Consider the following 22,983-nt stretch of genomic DNA (forward strand, 5'->3'; position numbering starts at 1 on the left):
TCTGCATGGTAGTCTTTCCCGTGCAGTTTCAATGCGGAACATCACTCTTCGGCAAACGCCTGGTCCTTGTCTGTATGTCTCTTGAGCTGCTCCAGTAGCCGAAAACAGTCGCCAAATGATGGGAGTAAAGAGAATCGGGAGTGCAGCAAACTGGTATCAGAGAAAGTGTTCCGGGAAAGTAGTGGGACTGTAGGCAACACTTGTACAAGGAGTGAGAAGTTTAAAGCCGATAATTCTTCTGGAAGAAAATGTGCGGAAAATAGTTTAATACGTTCATTCAGAATAGAAACTAAAAGTGACACTGAAATATATTTTCTTTTGCAAGTTTGAGATCCTTCGCAGATTCTATTTTTGATTTTTGTTATATTTGCCCGACTTAAACAACAACTTGCTGTGATTATTTTGAACGAAGCAACTGGTGCCGGGGAAATGTTAAACGGAGTCAGGTGATTGCATTAGGGTCACCGTCTCTTTAAACGGCGGCGTTGGGATTGTGTTGATGTCAGGCGAGCATTCCCTGCAGCCGCTCCTGATTTGTGGGGTATCGGGTTTCCTCCGCTCATCCTGCACTTGGGTCGGGCCGTTCGCTCTCTTTTATGGAGAGGATCTATTTGGGAATGGTGGGGATGGGGTGGGCCACGTGCACCTGTTGAACTGGATCCTTCGTAAGTTGTGACAGCTCTCGCTGTCCCCGGATAGCGAGCGCGCCTGCGGCGGGGAGTCGGGGGTCTAACTCGCTACCCCTCCCCCGGCTGGTTGAGAGGTGTGCTGGACCCCACAGCCCCGCGGCGGACAGAACTTGGCTCACAGCCTCCGGGGAACGTCTCCAGTCCGAACACGGGGAGAGAGAGATGGCAGAAGGTCCGAGGGACGAATCGGCGGCGGGGGACGAGTTTAACGAAATCATTAAAACTCGCACGGGTAAGTCCCGTGAGAGGGCTGAGATGGTGGGGTTTGCACTTTAAAATGTGACTGAGAGCCCGTGAATGGCGTAACATAGTCCCATAACTTTATAGAGGACGCTGGAGAGTACAAGCGACCCTGTGTGTGTGTTTGTGTTACTCCTGGTTAAAAGCTGAGTTAGAACAGTTGCAGGGCGGAATTGGCACTGGTTACCGCATTGAAGGAGACCCGTTGGCGGGGTCGCATGCAGCCCGCTCCCAGGATAGAGGCTCCCGTTGCGGCGGTTACATCGGGTCCGGCCAGTAATCGTTGCTGCTTTAAATAGCCCAAACCGCAATGGGACCCAAATGGGTTGTATTGCAGTGTGCGCAACGTGGCGCGATGGTTGGCGGACAACAAAGTCTCCGTCAGGCTTTGTATAATATTTTCTTTGTGTATAAAGTCTAAGGGCGGTGCGGGTGGGAGCAGGGGACAAGGGTGTTTGCCGGTCACTGGAGAGAGTTTGTGTGGGAATCTGATTGTACGCAGTGCCAGTGGTGCTCCGGAACAGCCGCTCCGTTACCACACCCCATCATCCATTTGTTGCTGGTTTTGCTCCTCCCATCATTTTAAGTTAAACATAGACACCACCTGTCCCCGACCTTCCCTGCCCGACGCTGCACATTCAGCATTATTGCCGGGTGACACTGTGGAACTGATTGAGATTATCAAGGGATTGGGAAATGGCTGAGATTTACCAGCCAAAGTCAATGTGGCAAAAACCCGGAGGCATTTCAACGTCGTTAGTCAGGGGCGGGCTGCGCCCAGAGCGTGGCAGCTCAAAGGCTGTCCAGCGGTTGGCTTCCGATCCTGCAGGTTTAAAGTTTGCATGTTGGTGACGAGCTTCCATAGCGAAAATGAACCCTGCAGTAAATAGAGTGGTGATCTCTGTTAGTTACTTGCTGGCAGATCGTCCACCCTGGCTGCACTCACTCCAGGATGTACAATAAATCTGCTTGGGATGTTTCTTTGAGGGCCAGTCTTGAACTTCTGTATCAGAATAGGACCAACAATACTGTTAGCAGTTTAATACTCCGTTATGCCGAGCATGTCTATTTCCAATAATAATGCAACATGTCTTTGATCAAGCTTAATCATAACGTCCGCGTTAAGTTGTGTGGGACTGCTGGTTAACGCCGCAAACTCTACAGCTGTAACCTTGTAGCTGGTCTCTGTTATGTAAGAAAAGCTGGCTGTTGGAATGCAGCAGTGAATATCTCGGGGAGCTTTCACTTGACTGAGTGAGGGACGGTTTTGTGCCAAATGTTTGGGGTCCAGGAGCGGCTGCAGAAGATTCTCAAGGGGGGTGGTAGGTAAGCCCCCAGAGGTCTTGCTGCATATCGGCACCAGTGACGTAAATAGGAACGGGGAAGGGGTCATGCACATTGAGTATAGGGAGTTGGGGAAGAAGCTCCAGAGCAGAATTTACGAAGTAGTAATCTCTATATTACTCCCTACCATGCGGGGTTCAGGGCAGGAATGGGATGACAGTACAGATGAATGAGTCTGCGGGGGGAGGGGAGGGTTTTCAAATTTCTGGATCATTGGGATCCCTTTTGGGGAGGGGAATCCCGGAAAGAGGACTGTTTAAACTTGAACCAGAATGGGACCAATATCCTTGCAGGCAGGTTTAATAGAGCTGTTGGTGAGGGTTTAAACTTATTTGGCAGGGGGAGGGGAAGTGGAGTGATAGGGCTGAGGATGGGGCAGCTGGTCCACAACTAGATGCATTGTGTATTGAGACTTGTACAGAAGAAGGACGGGCTGATGACGGGAAAATTTCTGTCAGTGGGATGAGTTAAGATGTAAAAAGGGGCCAAAATTGAAATGGATGATGAATAAAGGACTGAAGGTGTTATATTTGAAGGCGCACAGTAAACAGAATTAGGTAGATAATCTCATAGCACAGTTAGATTAGCAGGTACAACATTGTAGACATCACTGATTCGAGGCTGAAAAATAATCAGTTTGGGAGCTTAACATCCAAGGATATATATTGTATTGAAAGGACAGGCAGGTAGGCAGAAAGCTTTGTTTATATAAAAAAAACAATTAAATCAAATTCTTAAAACAGGTGACATGGGATCAGAAGATGTAGAACCTTCTGTATTGGCCAGGTAGCTTGACTTCAGTGGTTGGGAAGATGTTGGAGTCCATTCTGAAAGATGAGGTTTTCAAGGTGCTTGAGGCACAATATAAAATAGGCAAAAGTCAGCACGATTTCCTTAAAGGGAAACCTTGCCTGACAAATCTGTTGGAATTCATTGAGGATGTAACAGACAGGATAGACAAAGATGCGTCAGTAGATGTTTACTTACATTTTCTGAAGCCCTTTGCCAAGATACTGCACATGAGGCTGCTGAATATGATAAGAGCCCTTGGTATTACAGGAAAATATGAGCATGCTTAAGAAGACTGGCTGGAGGCAAAATGGGAAGAAAGGGGACTTTTTCTGGTTTGCTTCTGGTGTTTGGGGTTGCTGTTAGGACAGCTTCTTTTCACAGTATATGCTAATGATTTGGATGATGGAATTGATGGCTTCATGGCCAAATTTGCAGAGGAGGGATGGGTAATGCTGAGGAAGCAGGGAGTCTGCGGAAGGACTTGGACTGACTGGGCAAATGGGCAAAGGAGTGGCAGGTGGGATGTACTGTGGGGAAATGTAGTCATGCACTTTGGTAGAAGAGATAAAAGTGTAGACTATTTTCTAAACAGAAAAAAAATTTAAAAATCAAAGGCGCAAAGGGGCTTGGGAGTCCTTGTACAGGATTCATTGCAGATTGAGTTGGTGTTAAGGAAGGTAAATAACATTTATCTTGAGAGGACTAGAATATAAGGGCATGGATGGAATGCTGAAGCTTATTAGGCATCTGTCAGGCTGCACTGTATTGTGAGTAGTTTTCAGCCCCCTTTCTAAGAAAAGATGTGCTGGCTTCGGAGAAGTCCAGAGGAGAACAATGAGAATGATTCTGGGAATGAAAGGGTTAACATATGAGGAGTGTTTGATGGCTCTGGGCCTGTATTCACGGGAGCACAGTAGAATTGGGGAGGGGTGGGAGTTCATTGAAACCTATCAAATATTGAAAGGCCTAGACGGAGTGGACGTGGAGTAGGGGAGAATAGGACAAAGACAGAGAGACGTACATTTAGAATAGATGAGGAGCAATCTCTTTAGCCAGAGTGTGGTGAATCTATGGAATTCATTGTCGCAGATGGATGTGGAGGTCTGGTCATTGAGTATATTTAAAATGGAGGTTGATAGGTTCTTGATTAATTAGGGTGTCACCAGCTATGGGGAGAAGGAAGGAGAATGGGGTTGAGAGGGGTAATAAATCAGCCATGATGGAATGTTCGAGAAGACTCAATGGGCCAAAAGGCCTAATTTTGCTCCTATGCCTTGTGGTCTTGTGATGCCTGATGGTAAAATCAAATACAGGGCACTTCTTTGGAACTACTTCCCCGGACATATGGAGCCAAATGGCCACTTCTGGAAAGACAACAGGAATCTGCATTCTGAGCTATGTGTTAGGAAAGGTCATATTTTAAATTTTATATTTGGGGCCAGGCATAATTCAGTGGAGACAGTCACCTGCTCTTCATGAATTAGACTGGTGAAAACTATTTTAAGCATTGACTAGGAAAGAAACTGGTTTTGCATTTCATTCAGGAGTCCAGTGTTATGGTAACTGGATAAGGAGTGCACAGATATTTGTACAGTAGTTACAAACATAGCAAATGTTCTCCACTAGTTTACATCTGAAACATAAATAACAAATGTCTAGCAATGTGGGAATGGAGTTAGTTTGTCAGAAGTTTAATGTGTCTTAATGCAGAAGTCTGAATAAAGATGAGAGGTCCTTTTTTTTTTAAAACGAAGATGAAGCCAAGCTTTTCTTCTCTCTAAGTTGTGTGTGTTTGGAATTCACTTTCTCGAAGGACAGTTAAAGCAGAATCTTTTAATATTTTTAAGGCGAACTGCAGATGGGTATTTGCTGAATGAGGCTGAATGGTTACCCAAGATGGATGAGAATCTGAAGTTGGGCTAACCATCAAAGTAACCATGAGCTTAATGAATGGGTTTCAATAGTACGTTTAATGTCTGAGAAATGTATACAATATACATCCTGAAATTCTTTCTTAGCAAACATCCATGAAAGCAGGGGAGTGCCCCAAAGAATGAATGAAACGTTAGAACCACAAACCCACCCAGCTCCCACCCTACGCGTAAGCAACAAGGCAATGACCCCCCCTCCCCCCACCATCAAGAAAGCATCGGCACCCCCCACCGAGCACTCAAGCGTGTAGCAAAGTATCAATAAAGACACAGACTTGCAGTACCCAAAGACTACTCGTTCATCTGCTATTCAACATACCACAGGCTCTCTTTCTCCTTGGTAAGGGAAAAGAGGTGTCCCCATTTCACAGGGGAGACATAACAAAACAACTCGCTGATTTATGGTGCTAAAAGTTGGTTGTGACGCTTTTTCTAGCTCTGTACCTCTGGGCACACAGCCAGCAGTAATCCTACCGCTTCTGATCTTCGTTGTTCTCCCACAAAGCATCAGTCGGCGCCACCAGCTTTGTATCAGCCTGACTCCAGAGCCAGGAAAATCTGGTACCCTGAAGGCACGCTCGTCTTCTAGGCCACATCATGGCATATCGAACAGCAGCCGGTCGTGAGGCCCTGAGAGCAGGTCCCATTTCGCAAAGAACCAAAGTCAGAGTTTAACTCCAGATCAGGATCTTCAAAAGAACCTTGGGGGGGGGGGGGGAGTGAAATCAAAGATAGAAATAATGGAGCAGGTTTGAGCTGGGTGGCCTCCTTCCTATTGTATGTTTGGGGATAGTGATTAATGGATTAGGGAAGCTCCCAGTTACACACTCAGTCAACTCCCTGCACTGATTTGAGAAAACAGTTGTTTATCAGGGGTTCCCAACCTGGAGTCCACAAACCCCTCAGTCCATAGTAGTGGTCCATAGCATAAAAATAGATGGGAACTCCTGGTCTAAGGCAAAAGAAAATGCCATGTTCCATGGTTAAATGGAATAAGTACATGACCTTCTAGTTTGGATCCTTTTGTTCTGAAATTCCTGGGCAAAAGATCATAAGCTGCTATTTTATGATATTGCACCAGCCTTTCATGGAGGAGGTATAAGAATTATGCAAAGATTTCCATCTTGGTGGTAATGGAATAGAAAATTAGCAGCTCGTGTTTCACTGTAAACAATACGTATCTTCTGACTCAAACTGGCAACATGTGGCTAAATGTGAGGCCCAGCTTATTCCTTTCTCCGAGGAAAAGAGTTCAAAGAAATGAGTTAGGAAAAATCTACTACTTAAAATAAAACGCAGAAGATCTGATGATTAAACAGCTTTACGGAAACATAAAAGGAGCCTTAAAACGTAGAATTGATTATTTTTGCAGCTGAAAAGAAACATGAAAAGAAATTTGCCCAATTACAAGTGTGTTTGAATGGTTATATTAATTCTGGACAGCCACCATTTATTCAATTACTGTAATGTAATATTCAGAGGTTATACTGTAATAAGCAGATAGTAAATAGTATTACAATGATAATGTAAGTCTAAAGCTTAAATCTGAAGCCATAATTCTTTACAATATTTCTTGTAATGTACAAATGAGAATATTTATCTTGAGATGCAGGCACATTAATGTGCATGATCACCAATGGAGCTCAGGGCTCAAATTCTGTTATTGAAGCTTCTTTCTACCATGTTTGTCTTGACATTGATGATGAAATTGAGTGCTTTAGGGTCAGCAATAATACAATGACAATATAAACAATTTCCCATTCACTGCAAACTGCCGTCATTGTGCTTTACCAGATGATTTAGGGTCTTTGTGTAAATATTTCTGAATTATTTTGCTTTCTGCAGATTTAAGTATAAAATATAAATGTAGGATGCTGAATGCTTTGAGAAATGATTGATTAGTTCCATGGTATTCTTCTGTAAAGAGATACTCCCTCAAGTGAGAGGGGATAGATCTACAAGAAAAACTTAGCAATGAAAAATTTGAAGTACATTTATTACCAATGTACACTGTGCACAACCTTGAAATCCGTTTACAGACAGCCAAAAAAACAAAGAAACCTGATAAAACCCATTAAAAAGAGCATCAAACACCCAATGTGCAAAAGAAAATGAACAAATCGTGCAACCAATAAAAAGTAAACAAACAACACTCAGAACTAAAGTTCACAGAAGTGAGTCCATAGCCATGAAACCAGTTCATCACTGCAGCCGGTCCAGGCACCCATTAGTTGCAGACCACGGCCTCAGTTCAACGGGAGATGAGTAGACCTTGCGGAGCTGCGAGCTCAGCGAGCTTTTTAATCTAGCCCTGTGCTCAAATCGGCAGAACGTTGGCTTGTTCCTCACTCTTGAGCCTGAGCCCTGTCCCTCCAATTCGACCCCAAGTCTGCTCCAGCAGTGGCCACATACAGGCCTTCGAGTCTTCAGTTCATTGAATTCCACCAGAACACTGCAAAAGTACCAGGTCATACAGGCGGTTCAGAAGCACAAGCCCAAAACGGAAGCTGCAGGCTACTAATTGTAGTGATCATTGTCCAGAAAAAGTGTGATTTAATATTTAGTAGATCTGTTTGCTGCCAGTAAAGTGTTGCTGTGTCTCACCAATGCCATCTTAAACTGGTTGGAAAATTTGTTGCTTTGAGGTTTTGTGAATTTTGAGGTTGTTTTTTATGCAAATTGTGGTGTGTGACATATCTCCATTACTGTGCACCAGGAGAGAGACCCCCTTCTGTTCAGTTTGGCAATGACTGCTCAATTGGTTCATTTTTCATTAAATTAATACAAACCCAGTTTCTTTGCTGTTTGGAACTACCTGGTTATTCAAAACCTTCCAGTAAAGTAGGGGTCCATGTTCCTTGTCTAAAGTATACTGCCAGAATAGGAGTAATCTTGAAATGCATTTTGTTGTTTAAAATGAATTGTATTGCTTTAACTTGCTTTCCGCAGAATTCAGGTCAAAGAGCTTTGAATATGTGTTCAGTGCCGCACTGCTGACATTCTGTTTTGAATCTCTTTTATGCTGCGCAGTTGATATTTCCAGGCAGCTTCCTGTCTTGAAACGTGGTTAGTTTGGATTTACTTTAATATTAACCTAACTATGATTGCTTCCAACAGTGGTACAGTACTGTGAACGCCAAAGTGTACATCTGGGTGCTATAAATTGCTGAACGACTCATATTCCTCCCACATAACACAGTTGAAATGTGAGTGCCAAAGTGTAACAACTTTAACTCAAATTTCCTTTTTTTTCCCCTTGCACAAGACAGAGGCCTATAAATGTTAAAAGACTGCCCAAATTCTCACCATTTTCCGTGCTGACATTCTTTAGCCCCGTGTTTATTGTGCAACTCTGAGCTCATGTATTTCTTCTCCCTCTCTTCCTCTTCAGTCATTTATTAAACAAAACAAAACTGAAAATTATCTGAGTTGGTCGCAGAAACTTTTTCCAAAATTGCCCCCTTGAAAATATTTTTAAAGAATAGGAGATTAGGTTGTTATGCATCTCCTATGTTAGTGGTGAATCTTAAATGTTTCCACAGTTTTTTTTCACCATACACAATAAATGCTTCAATCATCTCTGGCAGAGACTGTTCAGCTTGCTAATCAATTCATCTTAAAGAAAACCTGTGGTAAACTATGTATACCTGTCTGGACACCCCCCCCCCCCCCCCACCTCTGACTGCTCCTGTGGCTCCTCCCACAGACCCCTGTATAAAGGCGATTGGGGCACTGCTGCACCCTCAGTCTCCGAGATGTCGTGGTCCCTTTTGCTGCTAATAAAAGCCTATTGTTCACTTCCCGTCTCCGAGAGTTATTGATGGTGCATCAAAACAATATACAAAAACTTGTATATTTACCTATTAAATTAGTGATGTATATTATTTTCTGTACTGCTACAAATATATTATTGTAAACAATTTCAACACTTAAAATCTGTAGTCCGTCCTTTTAGCTGGGAGCATGGTTTCACTGAATGGGAGAGGAACCATGTAGCTTGATCACATTGTCATTTACCTAAAGATAAAAACTCGTAATCGTGACAAATTGTATTGATCAAGATCAATAAGAATTACTTTGATGTCAGGCATAAATGATTCAAAAGGCAGGTGAACTTTATGAAGAAACTTTATAATCGGTTGTTATTTCAAATAACATTACAGTCTGGGTAAACAAACCAGACGCATTGCAACATAAACAGTGACAATTACACGTTTCCTTAAACCATTATATATTCACTTTTCAGGTTGTTACCATCACCTGCAAGGCTAGTATGTATTGCTCATGAGAAGATAATCATGAGCTTTTTTTTGATCTGTTGCAGTGCTGGCACTGTTAAATATGAAGTTCAAGGATTAAAACCCAACAGCATTAAGGAAGTGGTGACATATTTCCAGGGTACAATGATCTGAAACTCCAACAGGTGGTGGCATTCCCATGTGCCTGCTGTCTGATAACACGGGTAGCACATTTGGGACATAGCATCAGAGTAGCTTGATTGACCCAAAGCTAACAGCAAACGGTTTTATGTTTAGTACTTCAGATTATTTTTACAATTAATCCATTGTTTTATATCTGCTTTACCAATTGAAAACTTGTAAATTTCAGGTCTTTTTTTGATAATGGTATTTAGGTACTTGTGTTCCCGAGGCAGCTATGGTATCTTTTTGTACGTCTGTATGAAAATGAAAGTAGAATTTGGGCTTGTAAGCCAGAACCCTTTGTAAGCTGTTGGTCTGGGTTGCCTGAATGAAACTGGCTAAAGTAATGACTGCAGTTCTGACACGGTGAAGAAGCAGGAGTCAGACTTCAGCTAAAATGATCAATCCCCCCAAAGTCACTGAGGTAACATAACATTTTTCAGTTCAAGTTCGGACAGCATGTCCACTCCATTGAACTTTAGATCTCTGGCAAGTCACTGGACGTTATTGTCAATGGGGGAGGAGGGAAATTTGGAGGCTGAGATGTCCTGGTAAGGTGTGCAGAGACACAGGAGACTGCAGTTTCTGGAATCTGAATCAAAAAGCAAACTTCAGTTGGATTCAGTGTGTAGATCAGCATCTGTGGGAGCCCTTTGCAGAATCTTAAATCAGAACTTGAAGCTTTGACTATTTTTCCCCCACAGAAGCTGCTTAATCTCACTTGAGCTGCTCCAGCAGTTTATTTCTGCAGGTATGATGAGCTGTTTGCAGAAGTAATGGCAATAAGAATAGTCCTTACCAAACGGAAGTCTGCCTTTGAACTGAAATACAAATCCTAGTTGGAAGTGAAACTCTTTGGGAAGTCTTGTCAAATCTATGATACATTGAGTGGAACATGGAAACAGCAGTATTTCAGTGATTATTTTGTAAACTGTGTATTTGCTTAACCTTGTTGGAGCTTTGCTATGTGGACTTTTAACCTTCTCTAGCTTCCTCTAACCAAAAGAAAGTGTATTTGTTTGGCTAAAGGAAAAAAAAATCTTTGATCTTGATCTGTCAATAGCCTTGTCCAGATTGCAGATTTTTATTTTCAATTTGGACCATAGATGGGCTAAGGAATTTTTTTTCTGGTAGTGAAATAACTTGTCCTGAAGTTTCCTTGTGAATAATATATACTGTTGGTCCAAGAATTATGCCATTTGTGCCCATATCAAAATGCTACTAAGATCCTTCCAATCTAATTATCATCATCATCATCACATATTTAAAATAATAAACCTCCAATGGCTAAATGTGGACGAATTTTCGGAGCAACAGAGACAAGGAAACTTCAGGATGGTGGTGCAAATTTTTCCCAGGCTTGCATGGTTCTGAGTATAATGTCATATACACAGACATCCCACCCTGCAAAAACTAATTTCAGGGAGGTAGTACCCCCCCCCCCCCCCTGCCGATCGACCTCCAAGGGTGTATGTAATACTTTGTTCAGTGATTTTGTCTAATTTGTCAATCAAGTTGGGTATATGCAGAAAATGTGACATTAAAATATGTACTTACATTATATTATCATGGAGTTGTCTTTTCTTATTCTATTACAACCTTAAGCAAGTCTACAGGGAGTTTGGGCTCATCACGTAGGACATCAGTAAAGTAGCTCCTTAGCAGCTAGCCAGCTAGTTTAAATAACATCTGCTATGCTAATAAATGAATGACACCTGTTAAACTCACCTCAACATGTCTTTTACATTTTAACCCACCATGGGCAATAGAAAAGTCACTGTTGCAAACAGTGCAGCGAGTGACACTGTCATTATTTTTGAGGTCGACTGTAAAGCCCGCCCACAGAGAAAACTGATTGGTCTCTCTTGGTGCTAAGTAGACCTATCAGGATGCTCCCTCTCGCTCTTGCTTTCCCCCTCTCTCTCTCTCTCTCTCTCTCAAAAAAAAATTGATTTCTGGGATATTGTATATAATTTGCGGGCGTCAGGGAGCCGCTATCAATATGCGGGAGACTCCTGGAACTTCCGGGAGAGGTGGGATGTCTGTATACATATGTGATATAGAGGGAAGTCACTTTGTGCTTGTCGGTGAAATATAGATTCCGCTTCCTACCACAGGGTCTATAGTCCTGAAGGTTTTGGCTCTGTGCTTATGTTTATTTGGGGTATCCTTTAACAGCGATGAGAGTTTCTGGTTCAGCAAAATATTCAGGGAGTGAATTCCAGACTCTCACTATTCTTTAGGGTAAAAACGACTTCTCTAATACTGGATAGTCATTTAATTACACCCATTCTGATGATGGTCAAAGGGAGCAGGTGCAGAAAAGCTTTACAAGGATGTTTCTGAAACTAAAAGGGTTGAGTTATAAGGAGATGGTGGAAACAATGGGACTATTTCCCCTGAAAAGGAGGCTGAAGAGTAACCAGATAGAGATTTATAAAATTATGAGGGGCATTGATAGGGAATTAGTTACATTATTTTTGCTCCAAGATAGGGGTAGTCCAAAACTCAAGGTTATGGGTTTAAGGGAAAAGTTCAAGCAGAATCTGAAGGACAAATTTTTCACACAGAGGGTGGTGGCAAAATGGATTGAGCTATTGGAGTAGGTGGTAACATTTGATACAATTGCAATATTAAAAGAAAACACATTTGGATTAGAAAGGTTTAGTGGGATAATGGGCCAAATACAGGCAAACTGGAATTGTTTGATAGACGACTTGATTGGTATTGACAAGTTGGGCCAAAGGACTGGTTTCCATTTGGTATAACTTCATGAATCTCTTCATGAGCAAAAGTGAGGTTTCAAGCTTCAATCACCTCATTTTAAGAATATGAAGTAATACAGGCAAGAATATGCTGATCATTTCCTGTCCTCTTTTAAGAAAGATCGGCAAATTTTCCAAATCACACAATGCGTAAAAACCTTTACCAAAATCTTTAGTTACTGTCATGAGGATAGACACCATGCTGTCCTGATGAATATTTTGTACTTTAGTGGACATTTACAGATTTGAAAGTGTCTTAGAAACATAGAAAACCTACAGCACAGTACAAGCCCTTCGGCCCACAAAGTTGTACCAAACATGTCCCTACGGTAGAAATTACTGGGCTTACTCATAGTCCTCTATTTTTCTAAGTTACATGTACCTATCCAAAAGCCTCAAAAGACCCTATGGTATCCACCACCGTTGCCAGCAGCCCATTCTATGTACTCACCACTTTCTGAGTAAAAAAAAAACTTACCCCTGACATCTCCTCTGTACCTACTCCCCAGCACCTTAAACCTGTGTTCTCTTGTGGCAGCCATTTCAGCCCTGGGAAAAAGACTCTCTTGACTATCCACATGATCAATGCCTCTCATCATCTTATATACCTCTATCAGGTCACCTCTCATCCTCCATCGCTCGAAGGAGAAAAGGCCAAGTTCCCTCAACCTATTCTCATAAGGCATGCTCCCCCAATCCAGGCAACATCCTTGTAAATCTCCTCTGCACCCTTCCTATGGTTTCCACATCCTTCCTGTAGTCTTCAGTAACGATGATCTTTTTTCCTTACTTCCTCCAATCCTCAAAGATTCTCCTTCTCTTTGTTCATCTTACTTCCTCCAATCCTCAAAGATTCTCCTTCTCTTTGTTCATCTTTTCCATTCCCCCTTCCCCCACCTCATTCCACCTGCCCATCACCCACACACCTATCCACTTGCATCTCTTCTCCCTTGGCCTACCCTTCCTTTTCCCTCTACCTGGTTCCATCTGCTCATCATCCCTCCCCTAACTGGTTGCACTTGTCAGCTTCTACCTCACCCACCTCCCCTCCTGGCTCCATTTGCCAATTATCTTGTGCCTCAGCTGGTTCCACCTATAACTTACTAGCTTTTGTCTCACACTTCACTCTCAGCTCCTTCGTTAGACACGTGGGTTACGACCAATGAAAAAAATTGCTGGAGTCACTTTAGTGCAAGGGTGTTTATTAGGTGCATCAAAAATCAAACTTGCAAACATTAGCGAAAATGGTGAAAAGAAAGCTGACAATATTTACAAAACAATTTCTACCACAAAACACAATAACAGCTCCATACTTGTCCAGTATGAACTTCAAGCTGCCCCCATCTCTCAATGAATGCAAAGAACCCCATTTATTAGGCACCAGGACATACCACCTTCAGTTACCTACAAAGTTTATTTAAGACTAGACATTAATCAGAATATGATGCATCTCACAACCTTATTACAAAGTAGACAGAAGTAACTGCCTTAAACACAGTCTACAAATTGCATTTACACTTCCCATTACTAAAGAAATGGAATATTCCACTTGTATGGTGGGAAAGGTAATATAAAGCCAACCTGAGTGCCTCTGCTCGGTTTAGGACCTGTGAGGAGAATGTAGCAGGGAAGACACTGACGTATGTCCACTCAGCAGAATGACAGCACTGCGTGTACGTGTGTGTGTGTACATGTGTACGTACACTGAGTGCTCTCCATCATATCCCTCTGTTGGTTTTCATCCCTCTATATTCTCAATCCTAATGCAGGGTCTTGAACCAAAATGTAGATTATATAACAAGACATATTTTATTCAACTCAGTAGTTTTATTTAAAATGGTAACACATAAAACATTGCACTCTGTTTTTTGTATAGATAACAGATGGAGGAAGATACAATTTCATGTTTCTGGATAAACTCTGATGGGAACATTACCTTCTAAGAGCTTTTCTATATTACAGTTGAAGTTTTAGTCACAGCATTATGGGATACATTTTCAAAACAAAATCTACTGAGTGCTAAGAGTAATTGATAACACACATCTGGAAACTCGTGGTTTAGTAGTTTTGTAAAATGCATTTTTTAAGTACTTTTAACAGCAGGAAGGAATCAGCAGATGTTAGCAAACCATCCTCTGGGATTTTTAAAAATTCATTTGTGTAATAAAGGCAACTTTGGCAAGATCACTATTTATTACCGCTCTACAGGGTCACACACAAAAAAAGAGGAGAGGTAGTATTTGAAAACCTGGAGCTGAGTGTGGATATATTTGTCCCTTAATGGTTAAGAATAGGCATGTGCCCCATCCAAAGATTTTGTGCATGCCTCTACCTGTTGGGGTTGGTTATTATTGTCAGGTGTACAGAAAGACACAAGTATATTGAGGTAAACAGAATGTGGAATATGGTGTTGAGAAAACAGAATGTAGAGTAGAGAATATAGATTGTAATGTCCCACTAATTGTCCTGACAAAGTAGAGAGGAGCTGCTGCCTTGGACTGCTGCAATTCTCCTGGGCATAGTGTGCTCATTGTACTTTTTGATGAGGAGTTTCAGGAGTTGGGTTTTAGGATTTAGACAAAGAATGGCAATTTATTTCTGATTGTGGATAATATGTGTCTGAAAAGGGAGCTGACAGATAGTGGCATTCCTATGCACCTGCTTCTTTTATCCATCTCGGTGATAAAGATTGATATGTTGGAGGTGTTGTCAGGGTATTCTTGGTGAGTAAATGCAGTGTTTTGCAGATGGTACGAATTTTCACTATGGTATATTGCTAGAGAAAGGGAATATTTCAGCTGGTGGATGCACTCCCACTCAAAGTTGGGTTGCCACAGATGATTTGAGATGCATGAACACTTGGTAATATTCTGCATAATTCTGAAACTAGTTGAATAAGAACAAAAATTCAATTGATTCCTTAAGTTGTTGCACAACTAAAACTAAGTTTCTGGCTGTTGTAAACAGTGGCTTGTGAAAAGTAGTTTACCCTACAGGATGAAGGCAAATGATAAATGTTACATTTCTGAATGAAAAAATTATTTTCACCCAAACACTCAAAGGAACTTTGAAATTTCAGGTAACAGCAATCCTGAAACAAGAATATATTTCTGCTATGTTTTGAATGGTACAGATCAGCAGTACAACAATGAGATTAGCACTTAGCAGCTTGAAGCTGAATTTAACAGTGGAACCTTTGCTATACAGAGAGAGGGGAAAATCAATGATTTGATGTCTGGGACTAAAATAAATTGCCATCATTTATAGGAATTCAATGTATAGAATGCAACAAATTTAGAACAATATGAAGAGTTCACTTTTGTGTGTAACTCAGCCAGACAATAGAATCTTTCATTCTAAAATTAAGTCATCAAGTGATTAGCTTTAATAGCATGTACTGCAAGGAAGTAATTGTAATATAAACAGATTTTAATTGTGTTGCCATGGCAACAGTGTCAATGAAAATTCCTGTTTGGCAATTGTACTTAAAATTCTGAATATGTGTTCTGAATCCTTAAAGCAGGTTGAACAATCAAGCCCATCTGTGTTTATAGTGTTGAATATCTGAGTTGCAGATGGTAGAAAGGTATATGCTGCTGTTCTGGTATTTTCCAGTTTCGGTTCTATTGGAATATTCTTGCTGTCAGATGGAAAATGCATATAATTTATTGGAAAGTTTTCTAGACGAAATGTAATAAAACTAATTAGGCAAGAAACAAATTGTCCATTGTAGCATGTTCTACGACACACTAAATGACACTGGAACAACGGCTATGAAATGGAGTAATAACATAATGAAGATTTTCCACGATAGCCTTTCCACGGTAAGTATTCTGCTGCAGGATATTTAAAGCCTCTATGACCTGCAAATTGATATGTGCAAACCTAATTTGAGAATATTGAATATTATAGATGGATTTATTGATTTCATTTGGACACAATAAATCTGGTGCTCATTACTCTGGTTATCCTGTAAACCAGAATAAGACTGGATTATTCAAGTAAACAGAGGTACAACAAAAGGCTTATTTTCACTGGTAAGAAGTTGATGTTGTGATCAGAAGTGGGTATTTCACCTCAGCAGGTCCTTATTCATTTCCATACCAAACAAACTCTTATTATGTTACTGCTGAGTCCTCAAACCTCACACTAACAAATTGGGCAGTCATGAGCTAGTGGAGCTCAACAAGCTTGATGTTATACTCTTCATGACCCAGTTTGTACTTGACCATGGCACAGAGGTTAAGGAGTAAAACTAAAGTAGGCACATCCTCAGGTCTGACTTGGCAAAACAAGGTGGTGAATCATAACATTCATAAGTCGGCTGGTCTGCCTTTAACAATCATTGCGCTCTTAAGCAATGGGCCACTTGAAAGTGAAAGAGGCCGAAAGGATTATAACTTCATCCTCGGGTAATGACCAATTGCATTTGGCCAGGTTCTGTAGCTGCAAATGGGCTGGTTGTGATTCACTCTCCGGAATGGTAACTGAGGCATCAGGGGGCAGCAAATCTGACAAAAGCTGCTGATAGGAGGGTGAAATGAGAGGAAAGCTTCAGGGAAAGTCTGCAACCCAGAAACAGAATGGGATATTCTGGAGTTTCTCAGGGTCTGAGTTTCAAGGCAGAGATTGCTGTTTTGGTAGATCTTTTTTCAGTTACTACTTCCACTGGCTGTATTATTGCATCATTGGGTGGAATTGGACTAACATGGAAAGAGGAGTATCAAATAGTTTAAGTTGTAAGAAATAAACATAATTGGGTGGGGGGACTCCAAAGGCGCGTGGAAGAACAAAGTGCATGAGGAATTCGAAAGTTTAAAGAATGAAAACTAAACATGGATTCCAAGCTCTCCAGTCTGCATGTGAAAGGAAAAAAACTCAAAATCAAACCCAGAAAATTCATAAGTATTAGAGACTTGAGGGGTCTAAGATGCAACAAGAAAAGTGCGTCTTAAGTTTTGCAGTGTAGTCTAGAGTTCTAGACCATTGATCCAGAAACAAGAATTCAAATCCCATCATGGCAGCTGGTAATTTACATTCAAGTAATAAATCTGGGATTAAAAAAAAAATTAGAGTGCCTAAATAATGATAACCATAAAAAGACCAGATTGTCGTAAAAGCTCATCTATTTCATGTGTGCCATTCGAAGAAAGAAATCAACATGGTCTGGACCAGATGTGTTTCCAATCCCACCAAGATGGTTGACTCTTAACTGCTTCATTAGTTCAGAGTCCATTAGGAATGGACAACAAATGCTTGCAGTAAAATTACATCCGCAGTCTGTGCATGAATATGTAACACTGATTTTTTGTGCTTTTTTTTTAAAAAGCATCTTTCCAAAGATTTAGCATGCAGATGCTCAATATGACATTGTGTAAGCTTCTGCTCAGCTAACTCAGCATCAATTCTAGGATCATATGGTCCTTTGTGGTTATATTTGACACTTGAATTGTAATTAGCATGTTATTGACTTGCCCACACCTTCAGCCCATTCAATAACTCGATTTATAAAACTTCTCATGAACTCTACACAAATCAAATCCCTGTACTTTTTATTTCCTTCAGTGTTCAAGCACAACTGTCTCATATTTCTCTTTTTTTGTGAAGATTGCTGTAATCATTGATTTAGTTTTCTTTAGTCAACCGTATTTGGAAATTTCATTCACATTAAGGAGTCGGAAGGTGTTGATCTGAGCAATACAACTTTACTCCAGTCACTAACCCACTGTCTTATTCAATAAAGCACCAATTTATTGTTGGTGTATTATCTTGCTGGAATAAAACAGAAAGTTAGTGCCGGTAGATTGCATGGTAAAACATCATCGCAGTCTGGAAAATGATGGGTGGATCAATAGGTTGCAGGGAGAGAGAATTGGGAATAGAAACAGTAATCTGTAAAACAGATGGTGGAGATGGTGACAAAATTGGAAGAGAAAACCTCAGAATAAAATAAAAGCATGGATCAACATTTAAAGTCAGGTTATACAAAGCCAGGAATAGTAAATTATGGAAACTGGAGAAGAAAGTGGAAGATAAAATGACATTTATTTTTAATCTTGTTTGATTAAAAGGACTCCATGAGTAGAATAATGCCAGCAGACGATGAGTCATCACTTCTGGATTGTGTGAAGTGCTGCAATGAGGATTTCCTTTACTTTGCTAATTGGCAGGTGCAAATTTTGCAAGCCCCTGCGCAACCCAGAAAGTCAGAGGCATGCTGACCAAAAATTTCCAATGAACATGGGTGGAATTCAAAGTCTTTGGCAGAACACTCAGTGAACTTTTTTTTTGCATTTTTGAGGGTGGAATGAGAGCAGTGAGGTAGTGAATTGCCAAACTGTCTGATAGTTTCTGAGATTTGGGACGTTATTGATAGTGAGTGCAAGAACAACCAATCCAGTCAGGCTCACGAGATGAATTTCTCCAATCTTTGCTAACCATCAGGTTTGTGCAGAGTCATTTCTGAGAAATGGAAATATGAACCCGATTGTATGAGCAACATTTTTATTGATACCATAATACATGGGGCAGAATTAGGCCATTCAGCCCATCGAGTCTGCTCAGCCTTCCATCATGGCTGATCCTGGATCCCGCTGAATCCCATACGCCTGCCTTCTCGCCATATTCTTTGATGTCCTGACCAATCAGGAAACTATCAACTTCTGCTTTAAATATACCCATGGACTTGGCCTCCACTGTAGTCTGTGGCAGGGCATTCCACAGATTCAGTACTCCCTAGCTTAAAAAAAAATTCCTCCTTACCTTTGTTCTTAAAGGTACACTTAACGTCCAACATCCAACAGTCAACTGACCTCTGTCGTGAACACACTTGGTGATGAAGTCCCCACAGCCTTCTTGGGCAGAGAATTAAAACTGTCACTATTTTCTGTGTGAATAAAATTTCTTCTGATTGCTTTTGTAAATAGCTAACTCCTTTATTCTGAGACTGTCCATTGCTTCTGGAAACAGCAGACAGAGGAATCGTGGAATATTATGTTTCATTTAAATGATGACTCAATCATAGAGTACATACAGTCTGTCTGCTTAATCTCTCAAAGTCACCTGAATCAATCTAAGGCAAAATTTGATTGCATTATTCCTTTTGCATTCCATTTTAAGAAGAGTGATGTATTGTTCTTGATGTGATCTCACAAGATCCTTATATAAATGTTGGTAAGATGTCTCGAGTACTCGGGACCTCTTGAAATGGCCACTTTACCATTTGTTTTCTAATTTGCTTGCTGGATCAGCAGGTTAACTTTCAGTTATTCATGCCTAAGGACAACCAGTCTAGGTTCTTTCTGAACAGCAATACTTCATCGTCTCTTGCCATTTAAAGAAAAGTCTTTTACTTTGTTACCAGTATGGCTGATTTCCCATTCTACCACATTTCCCTGGATACTATTTTAATCATTTAAGCTAGCTTTTATTTCCTTAACGCCTCATTGTTTTCGGTCTCTGAACCCATCTCTGTCATCTAGCATAGTCGTTGACCCTCTCATTGCTAAAAATTTTAGGCAGTAATAGGCCAGGACTAATCTTTGTGGATCCCCCACACAAACACACCTTGCAACCCAAATAACCCTCTCCTTTGTTTCTATTGGTGAATCCATCTACAATATTGCAACAGTCTAATATGCTCCAGTTTTGTTTAATGACCTCTTTTGTGACACTTTATCAAAAGGCTTCTAAGAATCCAATGTGCCACACCCACTTATTCAATCCTTTCTGGGGGTATTTTGCTAACTGCAACAACAAAATTCTAACAGATGTTTCAAGTATGACTTTCAAGAATGATTGGCGATGTCCAATCCTAGAATTATTTTCTCAACGTTCTGCTTCCACTTTCTTCAGAACAGATTGCAACTCCCTTGGTCTGGAAGGGGTTATAGTAATTTTTGTTAATTATTTCTTGGAGGGTTTTACAGATATTTTAATGTTTCTGATTAAATGATTCTCATTCTATTTCTCCATATCAATATATCAGTAGTTTTTGGCCAACCTTCACCTCATGTAATATATTTTAGGCTTGTGACTAGTTTTGGATTAAAATAAATCACTTTCATAAATGTAAGATGAAGAACAGGATATTTAGGTGTGTTGCATGTATATTTTTCTTGAAGTAAGTGGTTTAAAAACTGGAATTGAAGTATCTCAGAGAAATACTCCTACAACAATTAAGATGTATTTAGATCAGCATTTGAAATGTCTTGGCATAGAAGGCAATGGACTGAGTGCACGAAAACAGAATTAATATTGATAACTACTTGATGGCAGGCACTGACTCAATGACTTTAAGCACTGATGTTAAATTCTGTATTATAGTCGCTCTACCCTCAAGGCCCCTTACAGTCAAGGTTATGTACATTACAAGAACTAGAATACCCAGTCTCCTTCCTGGTTCCTCAATATAGCCTTGATGCAAAACAGTGAGCTAAGTCACTTTGCAGAGCATCAGCTGCAAGGGACCAAGGTAGGCAAAAGATGATTTATGTGTTTATGATTAATCGCATTTACATATTTTTCCTTTTTAAAAGATTTTTATGTGTTAAAGTTTTAATTGTTTCATTAATAGTGGTACAAGTATTTCTGAATGTCAAGGACATTTTGAAGCCTGTTTTCGTTAGAAGCTACCTACAGGATAGGAGGTACTATGGACATGGAAGCTGTCTCACAGAGCCAGAGATCCTGGTTCAATCCTGATCTCAGGTGCTATCTGTGTGGATTTAGAATCAATGAAAGTAGTTTTTGCTCAATCCAAATTTAGAGTTGTAAACCTAAGACATACTACAAATGGATGAGCAGACTCCACACTCAATTTTTTTCCTGTGACTGCATGAGTTCCTTACAGGTGCTCCAGTTTCATCCCATGTCCTGAAGATGCATGATTGGGAGGTTATCTGGCAGTTCAAATTGCCCTGAGTATGTAGGTAAGGGGTTATATCTGAGAAGTAAGAGTGGGGAGTCAACAACAATGTGGAGAGAATAAAATAAGGGATTAGCATCGAACTTTTGTAAAGAGGTCTTCACAGAGTCAGTGGGGCACAGGGCCTGTTTCCATGCTGGCTGAACCTTTCTGTAACTCTATGACTAAGATGAAGAATATGATGGTGCAGGGGTTGATCTAATCCATACATGCAACAGTGTCACACAACACTCCCCCTCCTGCCAGCTAGTCACAATTGAAGATTAGGATGGTACCAACCTGCAGATCACCAGAGTGACTAGCAAATAAGGATAGCTGACTATCCTTGATGCTGTGACCGTTTTGGGAAGATGTACCTTAGGGGGGATATAATATGTGGAGGGGGTAGAGGAAGCATTTTTGATATCTTTATTATCATGCCATATAACCATATAACCATATAACAAATCACAGCACGGAAACAGGCCATCTCGGCACTCCTAGTCCGTGCCGAACTCTTAATGTCACCTAGTCCCACCTACCCGCACTCAGCCCATAACCCTCCACTCCTTTCCTGTCCATATACCTATCCAATTTTACCTTAAATGACACAACTGAACTGGCCTCTACTACTTCTACAGGAAGCTCATTCCACACAGCTATCACTCTCTGAGTAAAGAAATACCCCCTCGTGTTTCCCTTAAACTTCTGCCCCCAACTCTCAAATCACGTCCTCTCGTTTGAATCTCCCCTACTCTCAATGGAAACAGCCTATTCACGTCAACTCTATCTATCTCTCTCAAAATTTTAAATACCTCGATCAAATCCCCCCTCAACCTTCTACGCTCCAATGAATAGAGACCTAACTTGTTCAACCTTTCTCTGTAACTTAAGTGCTGAAACCCAGGTAACATCCTAGTAAATCGTCTCTGCACTCTCTCTAATTTATTGATATCTTTCCTATAATTCGGTGACCAGAACTGCACACAATATTCCAAATTTGGCCTTACCAATGCCTTGTACAATTTTAACATTACATCCCAACTTCTGTACTCAATGCTTTGATTTATAAAGGCCAGCGTTCCAAAAGCCTTCTTCACCACCCTATCTACATGAGACTCCACCTTCAGGGAACTATGCACTGTTATTCCTAGATCTCTCTGTTCCTCTGCATTCCTCAATGCCCTACCATTTACCCTGTATGTTCTATTTGGATTATTCCTGCCAAAATGTAGAACCTCACACTTCTCAGCATTAAACTCCATCTGCCAACGTTCAGCCCATTCTTCTAACCGGCATAAATCTCCCTGCAAGCTTTGAAAACCCACCTCATTATCCACAACACCTCCTACCTTAGTATCATCGGCATACTTACTAATCCAATTTACCACCCCATCATCCAGATCATTTATGTATATTACAAACAACATTGGGCCCAAAACAGATCCCTGGGGAACCCCACTAGTCACCGGCCTCCATCCCGATAAACAATTATCCACCACTACTCTCTGGCATCTCTCATCTAGCCACTGTTGAATCCATTTTATTACTCCAGCATTAATACCTAACGACTGAACCTTCTTAACTAACCTTCCATGTGGAACTTTGTCAAAGGCTTTGCTGAAGTCCATATAGACTACATCCACTGCCTTAACCTCGTCAACATTCCTCGTAACTTCTTCAAAAAATTCAATAAGGTTTGTCAAACATGACCTTCCACGCACAAATCCATGCTGGCTACTCCTAATCAGATCCTGTCTATCCAGATGATTATTAATACTATCTCTAAGAATACTTTCCATTAATTTACCCACCACTGATGTCAAACTGACAGGTCTATAATTGCTAGGCTTACTTCTAGAACCCTTTTTAAACAATGGAACCACATGAGCAATA

The 22,983-nt window shown here is 40.8% G+C and overlaps 1 protein-coding gene across 1 annotated transcript in view; it reads left to right on the forward strand.

The window, feature by feature from the left end:
- Positions 1 to 230: 230 nt before the first annotated feature.
- The window catches only part of dmd (dystrophin), a 1,939,431-nt gene continuing 1,916,678 nt past the window's right edge, over positions 231 to 22,983 (forward strand). The window contains exon 1 of the mRNA XM_059968142.1: positions 231 to 921. Coding sequence (XP_059824125.1) covers positions 852 to 921 — 70 coding nt within the window. The 5' untranslated portion in view covers positions 231 to 851. The remainder of the gene's footprint in view (positions 922 to 22,983) is intronic.

Source organism: Hypanus sabinus, chromosome 4 (assembly GCF_030144855.1).
Source record: "Hypanus sabinus isolate sHypSab1 chromosome 4, sHypSab1.hap1, whole genome shotgun sequence".
NCBI lineage: Eukaryota > Metazoa > Chordata > Chondrichthyes > Myliobatiformes > Dasyatidae > Hypanus > Hypanus sabinus.